The following is a 26,808-nucleotide window of genomic DNA, read 5'->3' as shown; positions in this document are numbered from 1 at the left end:
AAAAATGTACTGGATATCTTAAACAAACTACGGACTGTCAGGTTGAATAATTACTGGACACCCTGTCTGTCTATCTATTCTACATATATCTATCTCTGTGATGCTGCTTTTTCATAGCATTCTTTTTAACTAAATTGTGCATTTATTTCATTTACTAATTCAATTGTTTGTCTAATCCAAACTGCTGTCTAATGAATTGGAATATATTTCACAAGGAAGCAAATAATCGACAAGCTGTGTATGATGTTATTGTGCAGAAATTTTGACAGATTAAAAGGGGATCCTTATATTGGTAAATGCATAGTTCTAAAAAAACATAACAGTTTAATGTTGTCAAATATTCTTATTAACTTAGATTCTCATTTTATATTTTACAATAACAAACAAACAAACAAAATACATGTATTATCATATAAAACTGACAGATGAACCTTTATTACAGGTTAGGTAAGTCACCTCATCCAGATAAAATAACCACTTCAGAGTTGAGTCATTTATCATCCTGTGCTGAATCTGTTTTTAATTACATTTTTTTAAGATTTTTGTCTGCATAACATGCACAATAGACATTAGAGTGACATAAAGACAAATATACAGAAGCACCTGTTGTTACCATACAAGGCTGTGCTGTTAATACATATTTGAAGTACATAGACAATCTTTTTAAAAAAAAATCTATTTTTTTGATTTAGACAGAGCATGCAATTTTAAAAAAAGTTTCCAATTGACTTCTGTTATCAAATTTGCTTCTTTTCCATAGTATTCTTTGTTGAAGAGATATCTAGTTAGTTGTCTGGAGCACTACATGGGAGGAACTAGAGTTGATATCTAGTGGGTTTTTTTTGCAAATGGAAAACATTTTTGCAAAACTGCTGCCATATAGTGCTCCTGAGTTAAAGTGAAGGTCAATTTCGATGAATTGGTGCCCGGTTTTTAATAATCCTGTTAAAAACAAGTGCACTTTAATTAATCAAAATTGACATTTCACTCGTTTTCTTCAAAAACGTACCTTTTAATCCTGACAGCCGCTCCAGCGATTCCCCTGGCCGTCGGAAGCCTCTTCATACGTCAGAAATGACGAATCCGGCTTCCTCCAATCCCCCCAGGGGAATCATAGCCTGAGGCAACGCCGTGATTGGAGGAAGTCGGATTCGTCATTTTGGACCCTCGAAGAGTGCTTGCGACGGGTGTAGGAAGAGCTGTAGTGGCTGTCAGGATTAAAAGGTACGTTTTTGAAGAAAACAAGTGAAATGTCAATTTTGATTAATTAAAGTGCCCTTGTTTTTAATAGGATTATTAATTACTGGGCACTAATTCATCGAAATTGACCTTCCCTTTAAATTCCCTGCTTTTAAACAAAAGATATCAAGAAAACTAAGACAATTTGATAATTGAAGTAAATTAGAACTTTGTTTAAAATTGTATGCTCTTATCGGAATCATAAAAGAAAAAAAAATTGTGTTTAATATCCCTTTAATATGCGTCACTATCTCTAACATCTGACTCTCACTCATGTGCTTATCATTTAACCAATGTCATAGCTAAAAATAGGTATACAGAAAGGTATCTCTGGTGTCAGATCATGGTGAAAAGCCTCACCATCAGGGCAAACATAACCTTTTAATTGAATGCAGAGCAAACATGAACGACTGTATCAATAGGTATTGTTCAGCATATGCCGGGCCATATGCCAACCAGCCAGTAATTTATAGTATCATTTGTACAGAGTCACATAGTAGATCATGGACATGGTGATGATAATGACCCCCACCATTCCTTACCCATGTCTTAATGTGTCTATAATTTATAAAATGAGGACAATTATTCATGCACCTGTAGTATACATAAAGTGATCTATCCTTGGGGTTACTTCTCTGAGGTTACTTTTCTGAAAGTCTCAAATACTCAAAGTGCAGTTGCTTAGGGAGAACATATTCTTTTGTAAATATGGTCATCTAAGAAAGCCTGCGTGATAAGGGTACAAACCTAGATAGTCCGAGCACTTCCCAGCTGTTTTAGTCTTTTGCTCTTCTATTTTAATGCTTTTTTCTTTAGGTTCCTCCAAAAGTCTTTTTTTTTCCCCAGCAGACCAATGACTTTTAATAACTAATTTGCAGAATGCAATTTCAGTAGTATACATTATATGGTCATTTATTTAGCAGCTTTTCACTTAAAGCAAATAAACAAAATGTACATTTTAATACCTAAGTAAAAATAAAAAAAGAGTTGCCAAAAAGGCGTTTTAGTTGCTGCGCAGTATTTTGAACTTTATGCACAAAATTAATATAAATAACATTTAGCCTTAAAAAATACATTTTTAGAATACACAAAAGTGGGATTTCACAGATAGGTATCTCATATGCAAGTGAACTGCAAGAAAATGCTGTGCATTTGTAGTTCATTTTATGTCCCTTAGTAGAAAATATGCTGAATACAGAAGATATGAACCTCCTTGTTTGGTATTGGGTGATTTGTATTGAGTGATTCATTTCCTCTCTGCTTTCTCCCTAGACAACGTTCATGGATCAACAGTAGGCAGCAAATGGTTCACTTGCATGTTTTCTTTATGTTATAAAACTGATCTCCCCAAATCTCATCACTGCAAATTTGTGACCAAACACAAAAATCAGGGATGGAATACAAATGAATGTTTAGTATTTATGATTATTATCATTTTAAATAAACATATTTTGTACAGCTGTAAAAGAGGTATCAGAATAGAACATACAACAAGGTGTTTTATCACTGTAATAATTGGTATTGCATATCAATCCTTTCAAATGTAACATCTTAGGGGTATCCTCCATTTGAACCTGAAATATTGCTTATTTAAAGTTACTTAAACCCAACTTTGTTCATGGTTCAGATAAAAAATACAATTTTAAACAACTTTCTAATTTACTTATATTATCTAATTTGCTTCATTGTCTTGGTATCCTTTGTTGAAGAAAGACAATGCACATGGTTGAGCCAATAACGTGAGGCATATATGTAATGATAAAAACAAAACAAAGGCGCCACACAGTGCAGACAGCCACTCTGATGGTGAGGGAATCTGTAATAATGTTACTCACATATGTAGAAGCACAGACTTGTGCTATAGAGGCAGGCCGGATCCTCGGAGTCGTCCTGCAGACTCAACTCTAGCACTGGAACAAAGCCAGAGTACAGCGGCAACAAGCTGCAGGCAGAACCCAGGCGAATGTGTATCCAACAGGAACCACGCGTGGCCGGCTACGGGAACGTAGCCCAATCCTTGAGGACCAAGAGCTTGCAATCTGCAGGAAATATTTGTAACCTTCGCAGACAGAAGGACAAAAAGTGGCAGAGTAAAATCAAAAGCAATTTATTATAAAAACAGTATAAGCAACATGTTTCTTGGTGATAACACAGTTTTATCAGACTATACTCTGCTACTTTTTGTCCTTCTGTCTACGGAGGTTACACTCCGAGGATCCGGCCCGCCTCTATAGCACACGTCTGTGTTTCTACATATGTGAGTAACATTATTACAGATTCCCTCACCATCAGAGGGGCTGTCTTTTTGTTTTTATTGTTATAGATTCCTCATCGTCTGGCCGGGCTTTACAAGAAGAGCTGCCTTATATGGGACACTCCTCATAGAAAAGATCCTATCTTCACATATTTGACATATTCTATGCTCAGAGACTGCAGCTATTATATGCACCCCTCTTATGTTTTGTATATATATATATTCCTATTTACTGTTGTCTTTTGCCTCTGATCGTTTAGCGGTCTGTTAGTATTTTGGAGTCCCTACATACCTCGCTATAGTATTTAGGCAAATATATGCAGCCACCAATCAGCAGCTCCAGAGCCTACATAGGTATGCTTTCAACAAAGGATACCAAAAGAACGAAACAAATTAAATAATCAAAGTAAATTGGAAAGTTGATTAAAATCGCATGCTTTCCCTAAATCATGAAAGAAAAAGTTTGGGTTTCATGTCCCTTTAACCATCGAGACAATAGGACTTGGCACCTTACTTCATACCATTCTATTTACTTTTACCTTGTCGTGGCTATGCCTGATTTGTATCTCACTACTTGAAATTGTTTCTTGTTTTTTGTTCTTATTTTAAAAAAAAATCAATAAATAATTTGAAATAAAAAAACTGCAATTTCTCTATGAATGCTTCAGAATTTCATTCCACTAGAGGGAGCCATAATATTATTTATATAACTTTTAAAAACACCTCCACCAACCTTGTGTAAATTTGGTTTAACAGACATCTAAGTCAAAATTATTCTTTCATTACCCTGACAAATCATATCATTAAAAAAAAAAAAAAAAACTTTCTAATTTACTTCTACATAAAATGTTCTTTTTACTTGGTATGCTTTGTTGAAACTTTGCTCCTTTTTATAAGAGCATATTGAGGTGCAAAATACCCCAGAGTTTTAATGCCCAAAACTGTTGGATTGAAATGGGGGGATGGTAATCCACAGATGTGTTTTTAGAATTGTGCAGGGGTTACGATATAGGGCCAGATTACACGTGAAGCACAATAATTAGCTCTTAGGGTTGCCAGGTGTCCAATATTCAACCGGACAGTCCAGTATTTTTGCAGGCTGTTGAGTAAAATCTACACAAAGATACAGGACACTTAAATGTCCAGTTTTTTAAAGTCCCCTGAGTGTCAGCTAACTTTAATAGGCTCTATGCAATACAAATAGAGTCCTAAATAAAAGGTACACTGTGCATGCACTACTATATATGTTATTGGTAGACAATAAGGGTAAAGAAACAATGTTATGTTTCTGGTGGTCTTGGGGGTGTTAAATAACTGAGCTATGTGTACTCCTGGCTGTCACGGGTGTCTAATCACTACTATGTACAGGTGTTACTGGCATCTTGAAAGGATAAAATATTGATTTATATGTTACTGGCAGCCAACCCCCCCATAGAATGGTTAAGGGTGCAGTCTAAGGAAGATATTTTAAAGGGGCTATTTTGTGACCCAACCTACGAATCGTGCCCAGTAACCCACAAGTTGTCCAGTATTTTTGTGGAGTACAGCTGGCAACCCGAAAAGCTCAGGGTGCGTTATCTTGCACTCTGTCTCATGTAAAGAATAACACACAATCTGGTATTACAAGTAAATGGTTAAACATTTTTAACAAAGCATCTAAACATGACCAAAAGTTTTTTAGCGCACTCTATAATTTTAATTAATAGGGCAGGGAGTGGTATGAGCATGCTCATTGCTTTTGTATTACAAGTGGTGAGTTAAATGTTGCGCTTTAGCACAATGTAAATAGTGCTGTAAAATTTAGTGCTTTTTGAGACTTGAAGCAAATGACTATGGCATAACAAAACATATTATAGTGCTACGAAAATAAAAGCTTTTAAATTATATTCACAACACTTGCAATAGAGCCGAATTGAAATTCAACAATTCCTGAGATATTTAGAAGCCATCTATGGGGTACTTTACAAACCCTGTTCTGGTTTTTGCTCAAGAGATAACTCGAAGGTGCGCCAAGCTAAGTGCACTAAAGCCAAAGGTGCGTTAAAAAATGTTTAAATAGCATTGTTCTTATTTTAAAGATACATATATATACACATATATATATATATATATATATATATATATATACTGTGTTTTCCCCAGGACCTTTTTAGCGGGTGCACCTCCCAGCTGATTTTACTGACCACCCTGCTAAAATTATAGCCAATTATTTCCACCCTGCTAAAATTATAGCCAATATTAAGCTAAAATTAGATAATATTAAAAATGTATTTTTGTTGCACAAATTATCATTAAATACATTATGGTTACATCAAGGAGTAAACTGAAAACATTCGACAGGAGGTTCCTGCGGCAATGACTGCGAATTTATTGTCTTATGGATGGCTAGATGTTAACTCATACCTGGTGAGGTAGGCGCTTCATTTAATCTTTGCCGTAAAACCTTGGAGGTGATGTACATCTAACTATAGAGACAAATCTTTCAACCTGATACCTTGATTGCCGCAGGAACCTCCTGTTGAATGTTTTCAGTTTACTCCTTGATGTAACCCAGAGAGCAGCCTGGTTTTCACTATCTCCCACTTGAAAGAACGCTCTAGCCCTATGTCTGATCTGATTGCCAGATAAATACATATACGTTTTGTAAAGATTCCGTCTACTTTGGGGACTTTGAACACCCATCTCTTGATGAATTTACAGATATATGATTGATATGATATGATCTAACACAAGTGGGCTCATGTTCGTTCTTGTATATACAATTGTGTCCTGATATTTATGCATTGATTGTATATTTTCTGACCATTTATATGCTATCTTGTATCCTTTTCCTGCTATTTGAATTAGATAGTATTACTAATCAACCTTTTATACTATGGTGCTGGAAAAAGGGAACTTTGTGGGTTTTATAATCCACTATTTCTTTCTGCTCAATATATATATATATATATATATATATATATATATATATATATATATATATATATATATGTATGTGTGTGTCTAAGTGCAAAGTACTTAATTTAATATGTTTTACATGTGTTTTTTGTTATACTGTTATACTTTATTCTTAAATTAAGGTCTCAAGTACAATCTAAATTTTTTAGCCCTGTTACACAACTTGTAATATAAGTGCTGTTAAGCGTTTGTACTATCCATTGAAAGTATAGTTTGTTTTAAAAAAATATTGGCCGCGCTAAACATTTTCTGGCAATTCTGTTTTTTCATGGACTTGTACTACCAGATTGTGTGCTATTCTTAGAGTGGGCCCACAATATTGATAGCGAACCTGCACTATTAGTAGCACTCCACTTGTAACCTGGGCCAACATGAGCTCATGACATATGCAATTAACAATTTCATATCATGTTTAAACACTTTATTAAAATAATATATGACTGGTCTAATTAACATAGTTTAGATGTGATTAAAGTAAAAATGTGATTTGAGCTATATTTTTATCTTTTTATTTAATCAGAAAATTGTTGTACAGAGGCCAGAAAAGAGCACTATTTAAACTTGGTAAATATAAATGTCTTGCATGAAAAGTTATAAGTTAAAGATTTGTATTTTGATTAAAAACAAACAGATAGTGTGCAACTAGTCTGTAGGATAGAAGCTCACTGGCTGACATGGAAAACTATCACTGCTCTATTGGTGGATCGTGACAAGCCCCACAATCATTAAAAAATGGGGGGGTTTATTTCAGTTTCAGCACAGGAACATCCATTTTACAAGCAAAAAGAATAAATAACTTTGAAATATTCCCTTGTATTTTAAAATAATGAGAAAATGCATGCAAAACACTTGAATGGCTCTTTTAAAATCGTGTGCCGTATAACAATTTTACCTCATTTTTTACATTTGCCACCTAAAATGAACATACATCCTTTTTTCTTGTCTCTTATAGAAGGCAATTGAAAACATTATTTTATAGATCAAATTAAGAAATAATAATGAAAGGTTCTAATAATGGATAAATGGACACATTTCTCTGTTTGTAAAAAAATAATAATTTCTTACTAACCAAATCTTAATTAAAAAAAGTGTTTATTGCATTTGATGCAGGTACCAAAATAATAAAACAGTCTTTTCTGTTTGTCTAAAGTACCTTATATTTTTCAGGTACCGTGTTATGCTTTCTATAAGCTTATTGGCTGTCCTTTCTTTAGAGTCCAGAGACTTTATGAAGTGTTTTGTTTTAATAGTTCTGTTAGCTATTGGTGATATAAAGTTGGTATTTCCTGAGTGTAGGTTTTTGTTGTTGCTGCTGTTTTCCAATGGTCTGCACGCACTAATAGTATTTATAAAATAATAAATGCAACCATTTGTAGATCGCCACATCTTATACATTTTTTTCAACCACTTATTATTATACTTAATTCTAGTCCAGTTACCTTTCTTCACTCCCTAAAGGAGCTTCATTGTAAATTTGTTGTCATCTGTCTCTGTGGCTCCCTGAGTTGCCCGGGGAATATAGTCTATAGTTACTGTATGTTTAATGTTGCCACGTCCACGGCTCCAGAGGAAGATAAATATGAAACATAAGGTCACTGAGCTAATGAAAGGTAGAATACCACCAGCAGTAATGACTGCCAGTATATGTGCATGTAGAATAGGGAGTTCAGTGGTTGCCATACTACCATTGAAGGGAGTGACCTCCAGATGAACCCAAACAGAGTCATTTCCAGCAACATTACTCACCAAGCAAAGGTAAGCACCAGTGTCCTGTGCTTGCACTTGGCGGAATTGGAGAGAGCCCTCAGGGAGAATAGTGACCCTTTCCAAAACAGTTGCTGTTTCTGCTGTCACCAAGCTGGGCCTTGATATCCATTTGGGTGTGTATGTAGCAGACTCCATATGTTGTTTTATTTCTCCTGTAAAACTTGAAACAAAATGTGTAAATTCAGTGCTTGCAATTGATCTTACTGTTGTTACGGGTTCATCTTTTCCCGTGCCCCCTGGCCAAGGATTCTGTGGAAGTACCCAATGAATTGAAGGTTCAGGTACCCCCTGACTATGACAGCTGATGGTTAGTCCCTCACCTTCCTGTACTCTCAGATCTCGTGGTCCAGACTCCACTATCTTGGGGGGCTGACACATGAAAAGTTCAGGGCAAAGCAAATCTGAGTTGTCTGGGATCACCATTCCCTTTAGTGGGTCAGGAGCAGCACAGATTGGGGGTCTTCCTCCAAAGCGGACCTTACGGTGCAGTAGCCAGCAGAGGCGACAGTCACAGGACAGTGCTGTTCCAGAAAGAAAAATAATCTCCATTGCACTGAGAGCAGGGGGTAGAACATCCTCTGCCAACCAGATGATTGGGTTATTTGAGAGATCTACCATTCGCAGGTGGTCCAGGCCATGAAAAGCTGCAGAGGGAATCATATGAATCTTTCCTCCAGACAGCCGTAGCTCTTCTAGGCTTTGCAGGGTGCTCAGACCTTTTGGCATCACTGCAGTGATAGGATTGTGGGAGAGATCCAGCCTCCGAAGATTAAATTGGTATCTCAATGCTTCTTCTGGGACTGAGCTGAAGTTACATCTAGTGAGGGATAGTGAAGTTAAGTTTAATCCAGATAAGCTAAGTGGCTCAAGGTATCTTAGTGAAGGCCAGTGGTCAATGTCCAACACTCGCAACCATTTCAGACCAGGGAAAGCTAAATCACGCAAGATGAAGCTGCTTACACCTCCCAGACGCAGGTCAGAAAGTTTTGTGAGAGCAGACAGAGCTCTTGAGGGGACATTACTTAACTTTGTCTCTTCCATCCCCAACCTTTGCAAGTTGCGCATCCCATTGAAAGACTTATGCGATACAAACAGCAGGGGGTTTTCCCCAGCTTCCAAATGCTTTAACTCCTGCAAGCCCTGGAAGGTCTGGTCCAGCAATATCACCAGTTCGTTTGCTCGGACATCAAGCCAAGAGAGATCAGGCATTCCCAAGAAGACCCCTGGAGACAGCAATTTGATTTGGTTATGGTGTAGCAGAAGAATGCGTAAGCTTGGCAAGCCAGCAAAGACTCCTGGTTCTAACCGGGACAACTGATTGTGACTTAGATCCAACTGTTTTAAATTGTGCAGATGCAAAAAAGAATCTGGCAGCACTAATTGGATATTATTATAACTAAGATCCAGTAAGTAAGATGAAGGTGGGATCCCCAAGGGAACCAAGCTGAGAAGGCGATGTCGGCACAGTGTAGCATTGTCAAGAGGAGGACATTCACATGGAAGTGGGCAGCAGAAGCATAGAGATCTACACAATACTCCAGTAATTACAACAAGGATAGGAGCGAACATTTGGAATGCATGCTGCATCACTGTCATCTTACTGTAAAAGAGAGACAGGAACAAGAAGACAAATTAATATCCTAATATGGTAAAAAATGAATCACCAAATACAATAATTGATAAGTGCTTTATTTGGTACTGATCTCTAGAGATTAAATTAAACTAAAAAAAACAAACAAAAAACACACAATCTATTCGGACCATACATATTTAAAAGTATCAGGATTTAAAAAGTTTTTTTGTGGTGGATGTCCTGTAGACTGGGTTATAAAGAAGTAATGACTGTCTCTGGGTGTTGGAAAAGTCTTGCTGACAAGAGCAGATATATTGACAGATGCAGTGTTATGTAGTTTATGTTAGGGTCATTTTATTGCATTTTATTCTTGAGGCTTATAAAAAAAAACAGTGCAGGGACTAACTGTTGCAGCAGATGATGATTGATGAGTAAGACAATGAGTATTTGAGAGAAAAAGTGGATTTTTTTTAAAGATTTATAAAGTATAAGTTGGAAAAACTCAACCTTTGTTGCCAACAGACCCTGATTTCCAGGGATAGTCCCTGGATTTTGTTGTATGTCCCTGGTTTTTTTTTGTCCCTGTAAATGTCCCCTTCAGGAGATTTGGAGGGCTGAAGCTGAGCTGGGGCATGTATGACACAATGGGGCGGAGCTGCCGGTGAGGCTGTGCGTGCAGCTAGTACTCTGTTTGATCACTCTGAGCAGGTCTAGGAAGCGACTCCTTCCTGCACCTTTTCTGAGTGATCGATATTTAAACTGCCACAAATCAGAAGAATAAAACACTTAAAAGCAGCTCCTCCACACTAGGTAAGAAGGAACTGTGCTGATTTGTTGTAAAAGAGGGGGGATTACTTGGCTACTACTGTAGATAATTTATTGTTTGCATCTTTGCATTATTTAGTTTGACAGTAATCTTCATATTTTAGCACTCTATTCTCTGCAGCTTACTGATTTTAGCTGTCAGACTAAATAATAAATAATGCAAAAATCCATTTATCATTTGATATTCCATCACAAATCGACAATCCCGTTTGAAGTCGGATCACTAGGGTACAATCTTGTTTGAAAGACCAGTTATGCCTGTACTGAAAGCGACAACCAAGACAATGCTGTGTGATTTAGATAATGAAAAATTATTAAAAAAATGATTGTTGAACAAAATTTCTAGATATTGGGTTCCTGTTCTCACTTGTCCTGAGGATCCACTTAGCTGAATGGGATATAATGTATTAAATGCATAAACATATGCACATTTGTGTCCTGCCCACAGCAGATGGACTATACAATACTGATGACTAAAGCTTTAATGACTCTAGACCATGTATACAAATACACCTCTAAAATGTCACATGTGGACTTTTCAGAGTGTTTTGCACAAGTTCAACATAATAAAACTATTCTAAATTGTCTTAGAATATTGCAAAGATGTCAAAAAGGCCATTTTGAGACTTTATCAAGTGCCTTTAGGTGTCATATCCAATAAATGTAAAAGGTCTGGAAAACCTGTTGAAAAGTATCTAGAAAATAGATTGTGATCACAGAGAAAATGTTGGCTCCATGTGAAATATATGGCTAAAATACATAATGGTTACTAAGCAACACGCTCTTGTTTTCATCCCGTGCCTACAGCTCTCTTTAAAGCCATTCTTTGTTTTTAACCCCATAAAAACAACTCACATATTTATAATGTGTACGGCCTTCTTGGAGCGTAGGTATTCTTGCATCCTGTGAAAGAAGCAGTGCACATACACAGGTCACAAATGTTGCTAGCTTTTTGACAGGGGCATTGTGTTTTCTAACATCAAGTACTCACTACAGCTGTCAAAAAGCTGTCAGTTTCTGGTCCACCACACTGCTTCTGTCACACAATGTGAGAATTCCTATGCTTCAAAATGGAGGCACTCAGTATAAATATCTAGAGTTTCACAACCAGCACCTGTAAAGGGTTAAAATAAGGACCGTTAAATACAGTAGAAGAGCATAATGAACAAGTGCATAATAAAAAGACAACACAGTAGCACATACTCTGAATTTTAAAAGAGCACTTAATTTCACAAATTTACTTAAATTTGCTGACTTTTATATCATGTGATATCCATTAGCCAATCACAGACATATTCACAGTGAACTCTTACACATGCATAGTTATAGCTCAGTAATAGCTCAGAAAGTGTTCATATAAAAAGACACAATTTCATAATGGAAGCATATTGGAAAGTCTTGTAAAACTGAACACATTTGGGTTCCATTTATCAAGCAGTGGATGCTGTTTCTGAGGCTCATAGTTTTAGGCTCACCTGAAACAAAAGTTAAGAAGCAGTGGTCGTAAGATCGGGATGATTGACAGCCACTGCTAGTGGCCAATTGCCGCCAGTGAGCAGGTGACTGCATTACACAAGCATTTCAGAGGAAATGCTTGTTCAAGGATAAATGCGGACAGCGTATGCTGTCAGCCTGCAACGATATCCAGTGGACATGATTCGGAATAGTTTTTTTGAATGGAAAGGTGAAAGCCTACGCACGCTAACTTGAGGACTTCGATATCACTAACGCATTAACTTTTTCTCCCCATAGATTTCAATGGTGTGTGCAAACAAAAACAAAAAAAACACTTATCACTCACATGCTAACCCGAATGTAGTTATGAATATTTTACATTCTAATGTTCTTATTTTATTTTTTCAATCTTTATCATTGAAACAGAGGAACAATGATTCACTGTCAGCTAGATTACCAGTTTTGAGCGCTATAGGGAAATTGAAGACCGCCACAGAAGCGGTGGTATTTAACCTCCCAATAGTGCTGCTATTACAGGTTTTGTAAAACCCGGCTTGCGCGGGCGATATGGTTGCGTTAAGCTCCATACCTCAACCAAATACAAGCAGTGTTTTGACGTGCTCATGCAGGATTTCCACATAGACATCAATGGGGAGAGTCGGCTAAAAAAAAGCCTAACACCTGCGATCAAGGAAACAAAAGCTCCGTAACGCAGCCCCATTGATGTCTATGGGGAAAGAAAAAGTTAATGCTGTCAGCCTGCAACGATATCCAGCGGACATGATTCGGAATCGTTTTTTTGAATGGAAAGGTGAAAGCCGACGCACGCTAAATTGAGGACTTCGATCTCACTAACGCATTAACTTTTTCTCCCCATAGATTTCAATGGTGTGTGCAAACAAACAAAAACCACTTATCACTCACATGCTAACCCGAATGTAGTTATGAATATTTTACATTCTAATGTTCTTCTTTTATTTTTTCAATCTTTATCATTGAAACAGAGGAACATCTGTAAGACACTTAGAAACAAGTTTGAGCAATGGCACTACACTTAGACACGCTCCCCAATATGTCTATAGTGGTCAATAATAATTACTTATTGTGAAATTATTCTGTGCTGTTTGAGGGAGGGGTGCTACCGCACAAAAATAGCATTCATACAAGGAGTGGAGGTGATAAAGTCACTTCCACGAAAGAATGCGGATATAGCACTCACTGTCTTAACCTCTTTTGTGGCGTCAACTTCCAGAGTATAAAACTTAACTTTTATTTATTTAGCTAAAATAATTGGAGAAGGGGGAAAAAAGGGGAAACATAAACAATTAAAAACCTAAGATAGAGTAGTCCTGTATAGATTCTGTTGTATACAGTAATTATGTAAATAGGCCTTTGGGGTACGATAGCCCAAATAATAGTATTACAGTATAATCTATACAAAAATCAGTGTGGCACACCGGCTCAATTGAATAAACACTACCCAGTGGGGAATTACTTCAGCTCAGCTGAGTTAGAAATTGTGGGTATTCAGCAATAGCAAAGATATCCCATACAACAAATAATCAGTTTGATGCTGACATAATATTTTTATATATACATATTGCTGTCATCCATATTATGAGGTTGTTATTTATTTGAAATGATCAATCACAAATAGGATAATCTACACAAATATTTGCTAGATTTGTATGGGTTGTCCAGTGTGGAAAACAATACTTATGTTATAGTGTTGGGCTTTTTCTATTCTCTAAGATACCAGAGATAATATAACTGTCAGTTTTAAGGTTCAGTTATTCATTATTGTATCAGTGTAAATCATTTGATACCGACAGAGTTATTACTGCTGTTGTCTATCCATTCACTCACTTTATTATTTACTTATCGTGGGGTTAATGTCAAGTAAATTTGTTTATTTGCATTATAATGTCCTAATACCACTGATGTAATCACATTTGACCCTCTGGTCTGAAATGGTTTTGTGTTGAGAATAAGCTGGAATTTAGTGTTATCAAGCTATTATAGTTTCAGGCTTAAATGTAGCCTCTTGAATCTATATTCTTAATTTGTTTCCTAATAGCTGAGTATGCATTGAGGAAGTACTAAGTATTTCATATTGTCACATCAGTATAGTGGTTTGGTATTAGATATGACTGCACAAGGTAACTTTATTTATGTGCAGCAGAAAACGTGTTACTGTGCTGTTCATATGCAAGCCCCACTAAAGTGTTATATACTATCACTGGTTGTCGGCGTAATTAGACCAGCATATTTTGGTGCGGTAATACCACTGCAAAGTGTTTAATATTTGGGTACAGTTTATTGCACTAGTTGTAGTTCCTAAAGTTCATTGAGCATTAACGGTACTGCTTGCAGTATTGTACAGCACCTACAGTGGGTGTTTATAGTGAGTTAGAATTCACTAAGTTATAGTTCAATGGTCATAGTTAATATCCCTTTAATAAGATCACAGTCAGTGTTCAAATATATAGTTTGGTTACAGAAGTAAAGCGTAATGTAGTTAAATTTAGTTTTTTAGGCAGCAACAGTGTACCTGCCAGAAAATCGCTACTTGTGACTCAGTGTCCTGTTAATATGTACACTTTAGCTCACTTCTGTAATATAGTTAGGTACTATTATGAATGCTGTTTTATTGTTCTCAAAATAGTATTGAGCTGCCGGAGGCAGTATCTTCTGTTAGACTACTGTTTGTGAATCTATCTTTCTATTCCTTGCATGGTTTTTACAGTAATTTCATATACTTTAGGTTTTACTGGTACCCTAGATTAGCCCAGTTACTCGCATACATGCCCCATATTATATATAGCCGTATTTTATCTTTCAACCTATAACATATTACTGATTACGCTATAAAGATGTCATGAATTTGAGCTTGTGTTGTAAGCGATATTAGTCAGTGGATGACCCTCTAAGTATTGTGTCCTAAGTGGTGTACCACGCTGACACCCTATTGATGCCGGTGAGCCACAGTACAACGTAACAGACTACTTTCTCTTAATTTTAAAAAAGAGCTAAACAGTGCTCTGTATCTACACCTAACGCGTTTCGCCCGTTTAGGGCTTTATCAAAGGCGGCGGGCCGCCCGTCTCTGAGAAATTTAAACCCGGTACAAACCGGAAGTTCCGCCTTAGACATTTCCTGATTGGGCAAATCTTTGTGTCAATCCGTGTTGACATTTTTTTGTTGTGGGTCCCGGATGTTATTAAGGAGGATTTGTATGTATCAGCTTTAAGGTGGAATATGTTTAGTTGCGATCGATTTGATGTATCTTTGTTATTATGTAAATACATGGATCTATCATTCCGTTCAGATATAGTGATTTTTGTATAGATTATACTGTAATACTATTATTTGGGCTATCGTACCCCAAAGGCCTATTTACATAATTACTGTATACAACAGAATCTATACAGGACTACTCTATCTTAGGTTTTTAATTGTTTATGTTTCCCCTTTTTTCCCCCTTCTCCAATTATTTTAGCTAAATAAATAAAAGTTAAGTTTTATACTCTGGAAGTTGACGCCACAAAAGAGGTTAAGACAGTGAGTGCTATATCCGCATTCTTTCGTGGAAGTGACTTTATCACCTCCACTCCTTGTAAGAAATCTGTAAGACACTGTCAGCTAGATTACCAGTTTTGAGCGCAATAGGGAAATTAAAGACCGCCACAGAAGTGGCGGTATTTAACCTCCCAATAGTGCTGCTATTACAGGTTTTGTAAAACCCGGCTTGTGCAGGCGATATGGTTGCGTTAAGCTCCATACCTCACCCAAATACAAGCAGTGTTTTGCAGGGCCGGACTGGGACCAAAAATAGGCCAGGGCATTTTAAGGCAAAGCAGCCCACTCCTTCCCCATGTTTTATCTAACCGCCCACATACACACACCAATATGCACGCACACACACATATAAACACGCATATGCATGCACATTACACATATACACTCATAAGCACGCACACCACACACAAACGCCTGCTTTTTGTAAATTTATAATACCAGCGCTATAGGGAGTGAAATACCGCCGAAAAAGCTGCAGTCGTTAATTTCCCTTTATCACTCAAAACTCGTAATCTGTCTGAAAGTGTTCTATAACACTAAACAGTTTTAAGGATGTGACAAAAGATTAAACAGCGCTTGTAAACTTGGTGAAAAAGAACTGTATTGCAATGTATGAAATGTATCACACTTATTCAAATTTTTTTAACTACTATGATAATAATACAAGACTATAAATGTATGGCGTAAATTGAAATAATACACTTATAGTAATACGTTTATCTAAAAGTGAAAACACAAAAATAAATACTGGTTTAAATGCAGGATCTTAAATTTCAAATATCAAACATAAAACCCAAAGGTTTACTCACAACCGAGGTAACCAAGAAACCAGTTGCTGCTGATTTACCGAAGGTGTCCTTCGAGCCGCCCGGAGCAGGGTATAATCCAAAAGAATCTGTGAAAAAATGAAGCGCAACCAGAATCAAGTGTAGAGTATTTTAAATGAAACACGCAACACAGTTGTATTGCACTTACAAGGTTAACAAACTTTATTGCACATCAGCTGAGCAGCAAATCTTGGTAAAAGTTCCAATAAAAAGAAAAGTCAAACGGAAAGTGAAAGTTGGAAATCCTCCATACATCCGTAGTTCATGAATAACCTCCACTGGCGTGTCTCTATCGCAAGTGCTAACGGCATACGTCCTCACGTCCCGCATTCGGCTGTATCCAGTAGCATGAATCTTGGTTATTGTGCAGGGAGGTGAATACACAGTTAGTCTCCTACAGGTCATCAGGTACACCAATCTTAACCTCAACGCATTTCAACCGACACTCCCTCTTGAGAAAGACCGCACGTTAGAGGTTGAAACACGTTGAGGTTAAGATTGGTGTACCCAACGACCCATAGGAGACTAACTGTGTATTCACCTCAGACCCAGTTATATTTTTGAATACAGGGAAAATTATAGCCAGCGGCTTCCCTCTCTTGAGATAGTCTGTGTAAAGACAATTTAGGTTTATTTTTTCCCCATAAGAAGTTTTTAAAGGCTTTATTCAGTCTTTTTATATCGGTAGCTGTAATAAACAGCGACATGTTCTGCATAATATATAAAAGCTTAGGGAGTATAATCATTTTAATCAAATTAATTTTTCCTGCTAAGGTAACTGGAAAAATCGACCATCTCTGAAGATCCATCTGCACTTTGTCAATTAACCCAGACAAATTTTCTTCATACCACTTTTCTGGGGCTAAGTTTACATTAATGCCTAAATACTTTAGGCTCTTAACTTCCTTAAATGGAATGTCTCCTCTAGAATATTCATTCTTTTGGATCCATAAGATTTCAGATTTTTTAGAGTATCCAGAGAAGGTACTAAAACTTCAAAAATCTTCATAAGTTTCGTAAAGTTTTCTCTGGTATTAGTAATAAATACCAAGAGATCGTCGGCGTACAAGGATATTTTAAGTTCTCTGGAGTCAACTCTAGAACCAACTTTAATACCTGAGATACTATTTCTCAATACCACTGCCAGCGGCTCAATACTCAAATTAAACAGCAAAGGTGATAACGGGCACCCTTGTCTAGTACCTTTATTTAATTGAAAGTGATCTGATATAAGCCCATTAACAGACAGGGCCGAAAAGGGTTTGTCGTACAGCAGAGCAATACATTTCAGAAAATAACACTTCAATCCAAATCGTTCTAGAACACTAAAGAGATGTTGCCAGTCAATTGCATCGAAGGCTTTTTCAGCATCAATGGGTACAATTGCCTTATCCTTATCTGTGCACCTAGTATCATTCTTCTGTACACTAAAATAATCTACCGTTAAGAGCAACTTCCTTAAATTGGTAAATGAGCATCTACCCTTCATAAATCCTGTTTGATCCGGGTGAATTAACTTTGATAACAACTACTGAAGTTTTGCCGCAACTATTAAAGTTAATATTTTGTAATCTGAGTTAAGCAATGAAATGGGACGGTATGCATCTAAAGCTTCGGGGTCTTTACCTTTTTTGGGGTATTAAGGTAATAATGAATTTTGTAAATTCTCGAGAGAATTTTGACCCTTCCACATAATAGTAATTAGATAAGTCAGCAAGGCTTTGCACTATGTTAGTCTGCAAAATTTTATAATACTCGTTCGGTAATGCGTCCGGCCCAGGGGCCTTATTACAAGCTAGATGTTTAATAGCCTTCACAATTTCTTCCTGCGCTATTGGTCCATTTAGATCTAGAAGATCTGTGGATGACAGATGTGGTAATTCACAAGTTTCCCAAAATTTCCTCTTATTATCCTCGTTGATTTCTGAGGGGGAAAAGATCTGCTTATAATAATTTAAAAATTCCGAGCTGATATCACTAGTTTGTGTTAATCTTTTCTTGTTCCCTTTTATCGCCAGTATAGTTTTAGGACCATTAATTTGCTTTACCAGGCCGGATAAGCTTTTACCCATTTTGCCTCCATGCCTATACAGGCATGAGATAGTCTGTGTAAAGACAATTTAGGTTTATTTTTTCCCCATAAGAAGTTTTTAAAGGCTTTATTCAGTCTTTTTATATCGGTAGCTGTAATAAACAGCGACATGTTCTGCATAATATATAAAAGCTTAGGGAGTATAATCATTTTAATCAAATTAATTTTTCCTGCTAAGGTAACTGGAAAAATCGACCATCTCTGAAGATCCATCTGCACTTTGTCAATTAACCCAGACAAATTTTCTTCATACCACTTTTCTGGGGCTAAGTTTACATTAATGCCTAAATACTTTAGGCTCTTAACTTCCTTAAATGGAATGTCTCCTCTAGAATATTCATTCTTTTGGATCCATAAGATTTCAGATTTTTTAGAGTATCCAGAGAAGGTACTAAAACTTCAAAAATCTTCATAAGTTTCGTAAAGTTTTCTCTGGTATTAGTAATAAATACCAAGAGATCGTCGGCGTACAAGGATATTTTAAGTTCTCTGGAGTCAACTCTAGAACCAACTTTAATACCTGAGATACTATTTCTCAATACCACTGCCAGCGGCTCAATACTCAAATTAAACAGCAAAGGTGATAACGGGCACCCTTGTCTAGTACCTTTATTTAATTGAAAGTGATCTGATATAAGCCCATTAACAGACAGGGCCGAAAAGGGTTTGTCGTACAGCAGAGCAATACATTTCAGAAAATAACACTTCAATCCAAATCGTTCTAGAACACTAAAGAGATGTTGCCAGTCAATTGCATCGAAGGCTTTTTCAGCATCAATGGGTACAATTGCCTTATCCTTATCTGTGCACCTAGTATCATTCTTCTGTACACTAAAATAATCTACCGTTAAGAGCAACTTCCTTAAATTGGTAAATGAGCATCTACCCTTCATAAATCCTGTTTGATCCGGGTGAATTAACTTTGATAACAACTACTGAAGTTTTGCCGCAACTATTAAAGTTAATATTTTGTAATCTGAGTTAAGCAATGAAATGGGACGGTATGCATCTAAAGCTTCGGGGTCTTTACCTTTTTTGGGGTATTAAGGTAATAATGAATTTTGTAAATTCTCGAGAGAATTTTGACCCTTCCACATAATAGTAATTAGATAAGTCAGCAAGGCTTTGCACTATGTTAGTCTGCAAAATTTTATAATACTCGTTCGGTAATGCGTCCGGCCCAGGGGCCTTATTACAAGCTAGATGTTTAATAGCCTTCACAATTTCTTCCTGCGCTATTGGTCTATTTAGATCTAGAAGATCTGTGGATGACAGATGTGGTAATTCACAAGTTTCCCAAAATTTCCTCTTATTATCCTCGTTGATTTCTGAGGGGGAAAAGATCTGCTTATAATAATTTAAAAATTCCGAGCTGATATCACTAGTTTGTGTTAATCTTTTCTTGTTCCCTTTTATCGCCAGTATAGTTTTAGGACCATTAATTTGCTTTACCAGGCCGGATAAGCTTTTACCCATTTTGCCTCCATGCCTATACAATTTAAAATTTATTCTAAGGATTTCAACAGCAGCATTCTGCTGTAAGAATATCTCCCTCTCCTTTTTAGCCTGAAGGTATGGACTCCATTTCTCATTCGACAGTTCTCTTAAGTAAGTATTATAAGCATTGGCCAATTGGTTGGTAAGTTGGGTAATATGTTCATTTTTTTTTAAGTTTGCACAGATATACTTTCACTTCTCTCCTTAAAACTGCTTTTGAAGCTTCCCAAAGGATCTCAGGATTCCGTACTGAATCCTTATTGTAGAGAATATATTCTTTCCATTTTTCATTTAACCAGTTATTAAAATTCATATTGTTAAAAAGAAACTTTGGAAAGCTAAAAGACGCACAAGACCTTTTTATCTGGTCCACCCTTTATCTCCATTATTTGCGCCATGTATGTTACAAAGTGTAAATTTCTGTCCTGATAATATAACCAGAGCTATAATATATCTACCATCTTCATCAATGTCTGCATGCATAATTTTGTACTCTAGATTTTTATGAAATAATATTGCTACACCTTTGGCACCTGAGGTTGCCACTACCTCCCCAACCCATCCGGACTTAAGTTTGGGAATTTCATTAGCTTGTAGATAGGTTTCCTGGATAAAAGCAATTTGAGCTTTAAACATCTTTAAATGATTTAATATAGATTTGCGTTTAATGGGAGAAGTGACACCACGAACATTCCATGACACAAAGTTAATTATCGTTATGATTTAACAGACTTGTTTTCTCCAGGATCTCTAACTCAGCCATGACAGAAAGAATTTCAATAGATTCAATGTTACTCTTAAACATTAGTCTGGCCTTTAACAAATAATGCGCAACCATCTTAGCAGTACCTTAAGGCATTTTTCGTCTAGAAAATGCATAGCCTCTGACTTATTATTCAGAAAGTGCCATACTCCTGCTTTTAACACTTTGATTTTTGCTGGGTATAACAAAAAAGCATTAAAACCTTTCTCAATAAGACGAGAACAATAGGGGGCATTTCTTTTCTACGGTTAGAGGTTTCTAGCAAATAATCCTGGAATATTAGTACTTTCTTATCCTTAAAAAGGACTGATTTTTTTTCTTCCTGTAATGAGTCAAAATTTCTACCTTGTCCTGAAAATGTGATAGTTTGACAATAATAGGTCTTATCAGCACTGTGCCATCTGCCCTAGTTTTTTCGGGCCCTATTCTATGAATTATTTCGACCATTATTTTGGGCCTGCTATTAGGTATTTCTAAGAGGAGGGGCAGGGTTTCATTTATAAACTTATTTAAGTCTTGAAATTCTTAAATTATTTCTTCTAGAACGAATCTAATGTTCTTAACATAGAATAAAATGCTTTAATTATTTTTATATATATATATATATATATATATATATATATAAAAATATATATATATATATATATATATATAACTGTTTAAAAATATATATCTATACCTATATATATACCTATAAAAATATATATAGGTATATACAGATTCATACATTATAGCCCTTTCCATTCAAATAATTTGTCATATACCTTTTAACCCTTATAACTTTTTAAATTAATATTTATATGAATATTTTTTATCATATAGCGTATATATGAGTGTAACTGTTAATTTTAATGTATTTACAGTATGTTGTGTTTGGTGCAACTTTTTCCCTGATGTGAAGAACACTGGAATGTAAAATATTTATAGCACATATAAAGTAAACATTAAATATTAAAATTTATTAAAAATGCTTTTTTATGTTTTCAGGTATTTGAATAGAAAGGGCTCCAAAGTATATATACATACAGTATGTATATATGTGTATATGTGTATATATGTGTATATATGTGTTTATATGTGTCTATTTGTGTCTATTTGTATTTATGTACATGTATACACATTTAAACATAAATACACGTGTACACATTTATAAATATGTAAATATTTATACATTCATATACATACATATATTTAGACATGTATATGTATATATACATTATAGCCCTTTCCTTTCAAATACCTTGTCATATACCATATACCTTTTAACCCTTAAAACGTTTTTTTTATTAATAGTTACCTGAATATTTTTTATTACATAGAGTAAATATGAGTGCCACTGTTAATTTGAATGTGTTTATGCTGTCTTTGGTGAAACTTTTTATTTAGCCCTGACCCTTTATGTGAGGACTTCAGTTGCGCTAACCTGATGAACTCAAATTTAGTTTGTGCTTGTGCTGTTTCATTTACATTCAACTTGTAATATGCGCGCAAATGTTAGCGTGCCACTTGTAATCTAACCCAAGGTCGGGTTAGCACGTGAGAGATGTGTATATTTTTTATTTTAAAGCGTGCTCCATTGAAGATTATGGAGAGATGGAGAGAAGAAGTTAACTTGGTCGTGATATTCAAAGTCCTGAAGTTAGCACGCATTGGGTGTTCCTCATGCGCAAACATTTTACTTTCAGTGCATCACTTGTAATCTGGCCCTCAGTTAGATTTCCTGTTTCACTCTGGTCTCATATATTTTGCTTAGGTAAAGGCTTGTGAAAAACCTCTGCAAAAAAATTCATTTGAAAGCTTCTAAAATGCCTGTTTCCCATAGTTTAACCACAATTTTCTGTTATTTTGTGTATATAATCTGGGTGGTTTTATTCATTCAAATGTCAGCTGTTCTAATGGATTGAAAAAAGTTAAAAAATACGTTTTTTTTTAAATGATTTTATTTATTTTAATGGCCATTGTATGTAGAACTTGGGATATTTTAACAATTAGTTTTGGCATCACAATTTAGTGGGAAGCTCTTCTATAACACTAAACTAGAGAGATGTAATTAAGTCCACTGGTGGTGCCACAAAGGTCCATATATTCTGTATGTAAAGCAAAGGACATCGAAGGACATCTAGCACCTTATAGGTGACTCTTGTAATCTAGAATAAGAAGTACTACATGCAAACAAAAATAAAGGATCATCAACATATATTCTAATATTATTATTATACATAGCAACTTTTAGCATTTAAGATTTGTATTGCACCAGTATTGGACCTACTCAACTGAGGATAGAAATATTAATATACAGATAGACCTGCAACCTGCACTAATAAAAGGCTCCATCAGGTTGTACACATTCTGCAATGTAAAGGCTGGTTGCTATGGGCCCCCCAGCACTTGGGCCCTGATGCCGCTGCACCAATGATAGTTCTCCCCCTGCATTACACAAAATAGATATAAGTAGTTTAAGGCTCCACTCCTTAAAAAACCTCTGCAAAAAGCTGCCTTTAAGGAAGCAATCACCACACACCACCACCTCATAAAAACCGCCAAAAAAACAGCCATCCAAGACAGAATCAACTTTAACGCACACAACAGCAAGGAGTTGTTCTCAGTCATCAAGGAATTCTCTAAACCCAACAGCTACACTACCAGCATCCCATCCTCCCAGGACCTCTGCAATACCCTTGCTGTACACTTCCACCGCAAGAACCTCGGCATCTATTTCACACCTCATAACTCCACCACCCACTCTCCTACACCCAACGACACCCCTCCCAAATTCGCCCCCCCCCACACCACACACGGACTATCTGGAGCTCCCTCACCACAGAGGACACCCTCAGAATCATGAAATCCATCCACTCTGGAGCACCCTCGGACCCATGCCCCCATCACATATTCAACAAAGCAAGCTACACCATTGCCCCTGAACACCATCAACTGCTCCATCGAAACCAGCAACTTCCCTGATGTCTGGAAGCACGTGGAACTGAAATCCCTGCTGAAGAAGCCCTCGGCAGACCCCACGGACCCGAATAACTACTGCGCCATCTCTCTACTCCCTTTACCGGCCAACTTGCAACTTTGAGGCCAACCACACCCTGGACCACTCCCAATCTGCTTTCAGAAGCAACCACAGCACCGAGACCGCCCTCCTCGCCGCCACAGATGACATCCGCACCATGCTCGACCAAGGAGAAACCTCATCCTCCTAGACCTCTCAGTAGCTTTCGGCGCTGTCGATCACAACACCCTCCGCACCCGCCTACACAATGCCGGAATCTGCAGCAAAGACCTGGAATGGATCACCTCCTTCCTCACGGGCAGGACCCAGAAAGTTAGACTCCTGCTCTTCTCCTCCAAACCCACACCAGTCAACTGCGGTGTACTGCAAGGCTCTTCGCTGAGCTGCACCCTCTTCAACATCTACATGGCCCCTCTCGCCGCCATCTTCCGACCCATAACCTCAACATCGTCTCCTACGCCGACGGCACCCAGTTAATTATCTCACTCACCCGAGATCCCACCACCTCCAAAAAGAATGTCCACGAAGTCCTGACAGCAGTCACCGCCTGGATGAATGACAACTGGCTCAAACTAAACACAGACAAAACCGAAGTCCTCCTCCTCGGACCCAATAAATCCACATGGTACGACTCCTGGTGGCCCACAGCACTCGCAAAGAATCAGTCAAGAAGGTGACAGCAAACATCTAATATTTATTAAATAAGACAGAAAATAGGCTACGTTTCGGGATGTTATCCCTTATTCATGCCATGCCAAACAAACAATTCACACACCTTTATATACCTAAACACCACTAGGTGGCGATAGAGAGAGATTAACCCTATCAATACATCAAATGTAAAAAGTGTAATACACAGATAGAAGCATAACAATTCAAATAGATATATCTCATTTAACAACAAATTAATATATACATGTATAAAGAGAGACATTTTCAATCTATATAATTATCAAAAACCTTATTTTTGTCTTCAAAAAGGGAATACATAACTAGCAAATGGCTGATATACAGAACTACAAAAAGATAGATAGATCCCATTCTTTATTCATTCCCTTAGGACTGAGTGACCCCAATTCATATATCCAAAAGGATTCTTTCTTCTTAAGCAATTGCTCCCTATCTCCTCCCCTACGTGGCAGCAAAATCTTATCGATTATTTGAAATTTTAGTTGGCTAATTGAATGGCCAGCAGTTACAAAGTGGTAAGCAAGTGGTGTTTTAAATTTTTAGTACGTATATTACTTTTGTGTTCAATTATACGGTCTCTGGCGCTACGGGTCGATTCTCCTACATAAACCATCCCACAAGGGCATTTAACCATATAAATTATAAAAGTACTAAGGCAGGTGTAATAACCCTTAATACTATATTTCTTGCCTGTATGGGGATTATAAAATACAGAGCCTTTTGACATATTACTGCAGCATGAGCACCCTAAACATGGGTAACAACCTTTATTACAAGAGGAAATAAATCTAGTTTTAGAAACACTTTTGGGGCCTATATCCACAGCACTCGGTCACCCTCCAACCCCAACCGACCACGCACAATATCTAGGCTTCATCCTGGACTCCTCACTCTCCATGGACCGACAAATCAATGCCATCACCTCAACATGTTTCCACATTCTCCACCTGCTATGAAAAATCTTCAAGTGGATCCCTGCCGAAACCAAGAAAACAGTCACCCATGCCCTCGTCAGCAGCCGGTTGGACTACGGACTCGACTCCAACATATCCAGAACACCTCAGCCAGACTCATCCTCGACATCCCTCTCCAATGCCACATCACCGAACACCTAAGGAACCTTCACTGGATCCCCATCAACAAGAGAATCACCTTCAAGCTCCTTACCCACGCGTTCAAGGCCCTACACAACATCGGACCCGAATACATCAACCACCGCATAAATTTCTACACCCCCGCCAGACAACTCCAATCGGCCGACCAAGCACTCGCAGTCATCATCCGCATCAGCAAATCCACAGCGGGCGGAAGATCCTTCTCCCACATGGCAGCAAAGACATGGGACACCCTCCCGCTGCACCTCAGACAATCCACCTCCATTACAAAGTTGAGAAAGGACCTCAAAACCTGGATCTTTGACTGAAGGCCCATCCCCTCCTCCCCTCCCCCCTCCTCCTATCCGCTTTCCCTTAGCGCCTTGAGACCCTCACGGGTGATTAGTTTGCGCTCTATAAGTACCCAATAGATAGATAGATAGAAACCTGGAGCCTCATTGGATCTTGATTGAAATGTGAGCATCCCTTTGTCTATATTTTACACAGTTTTGTTAAAGAAGGTTCCTTCCATTAATATATATAGTTGTGTGAGGCGCCTAATACATGATATGTCACACATCAACATGAACCACTAGCAATATGAAAAAACAGGTCTTACAACCACAACACTTCAAAAAACATGCTTGTTATGGTAGTCTTGCTGGATATAACAACAGATGTCTGTAGGGGCTGGCCTTGGGAATTCTGGTATATTCTAGAGGCATAGTGGGTATTTTTCACCTACACTAAGGTCCAGCATGCTAAACGTATAAAGACTAGTATTGACCCCCTGAAGTATCATCTTGCGTAATGTTTTGCTTTTTCAAAGCTGATAAGGTTGTCTTGTTTTCACTTTTAATGCTCTTTCAATGTTTTCAAGTTTTGCATTTTGCATATGTTAGATGGGTCTGTTTTATGTAGGGAGATTTATTATTTTTTTGTTGTTGTTTGCTTTGAAAGGTTTTAGGGGTGTTTTATGATGCTGGTATCCTTCACAGTGGAACATTGTCAATAGGTTACTCCATTTTAAGAAATGTACAAATAGGTGATGATTAAGGTAATTTGTGAGAGGTTAGATGTCTTCTAGGTGCTACTGCTCACAGAGATTTCAATTGTCATTCAAGAATTAAGGCAGCTAGAAAAGACAGGGAGTTAGATGTTATTATTCACCTAAGT

The 26,808-nt window shown here is 37.1% G+C and overlaps 2 protein-coding genes across 2 annotated transcripts in view; both read right to left on the bottom strand.

Moving 5' to 3' along the window:
- The window catches only part of CREB3L4 (cAMP responsive element binding protein 3 like 4), a 99,984-nt gene that overhangs the window by 60,340 nt on the left and 12,836 nt on the right, over positions 1–26,808 (bottom strand). The window lies entirely within an intron of this gene.
- The window catches only part of LOC128650529 (leucine-rich repeat and immunoglobulin-like domain containing-NOGO receptor-interacting protein 4), a 32,132-nt gene continuing 12,850 nt past the window's right edge, over positions 7,527–26,808 (bottom strand). Inside the window, exon 2 of the mRNA XM_053704426.1 lies at positions 7,527–9,818. Within this exon, the coding sequence (XP_053560401.1) occupies positions 7,904–9,814 (1,911 nt within the window). The 5' untranslated portion in view covers positions 9,815–9,818 and the 3' untranslated portion in view covers positions 7,527–7,903. The remainder of the gene's footprint in view (positions 9,819–26,808) is intronic.

This window comes from Bombina bombina, chromosome 1, assembly GCF_027579735.1.
Source record: "Bombina bombina isolate aBomBom1 chromosome 1, aBomBom1.pri, whole genome shotgun sequence".
Lineage (NCBI taxonomy): Eukaryota > Metazoa > Chordata > Amphibia > Anura > Bombinatoridae > Bombina > Bombina bombina.
This window is presented reverse-complemented; position numbering and strand designations above follow the sequence as displayed.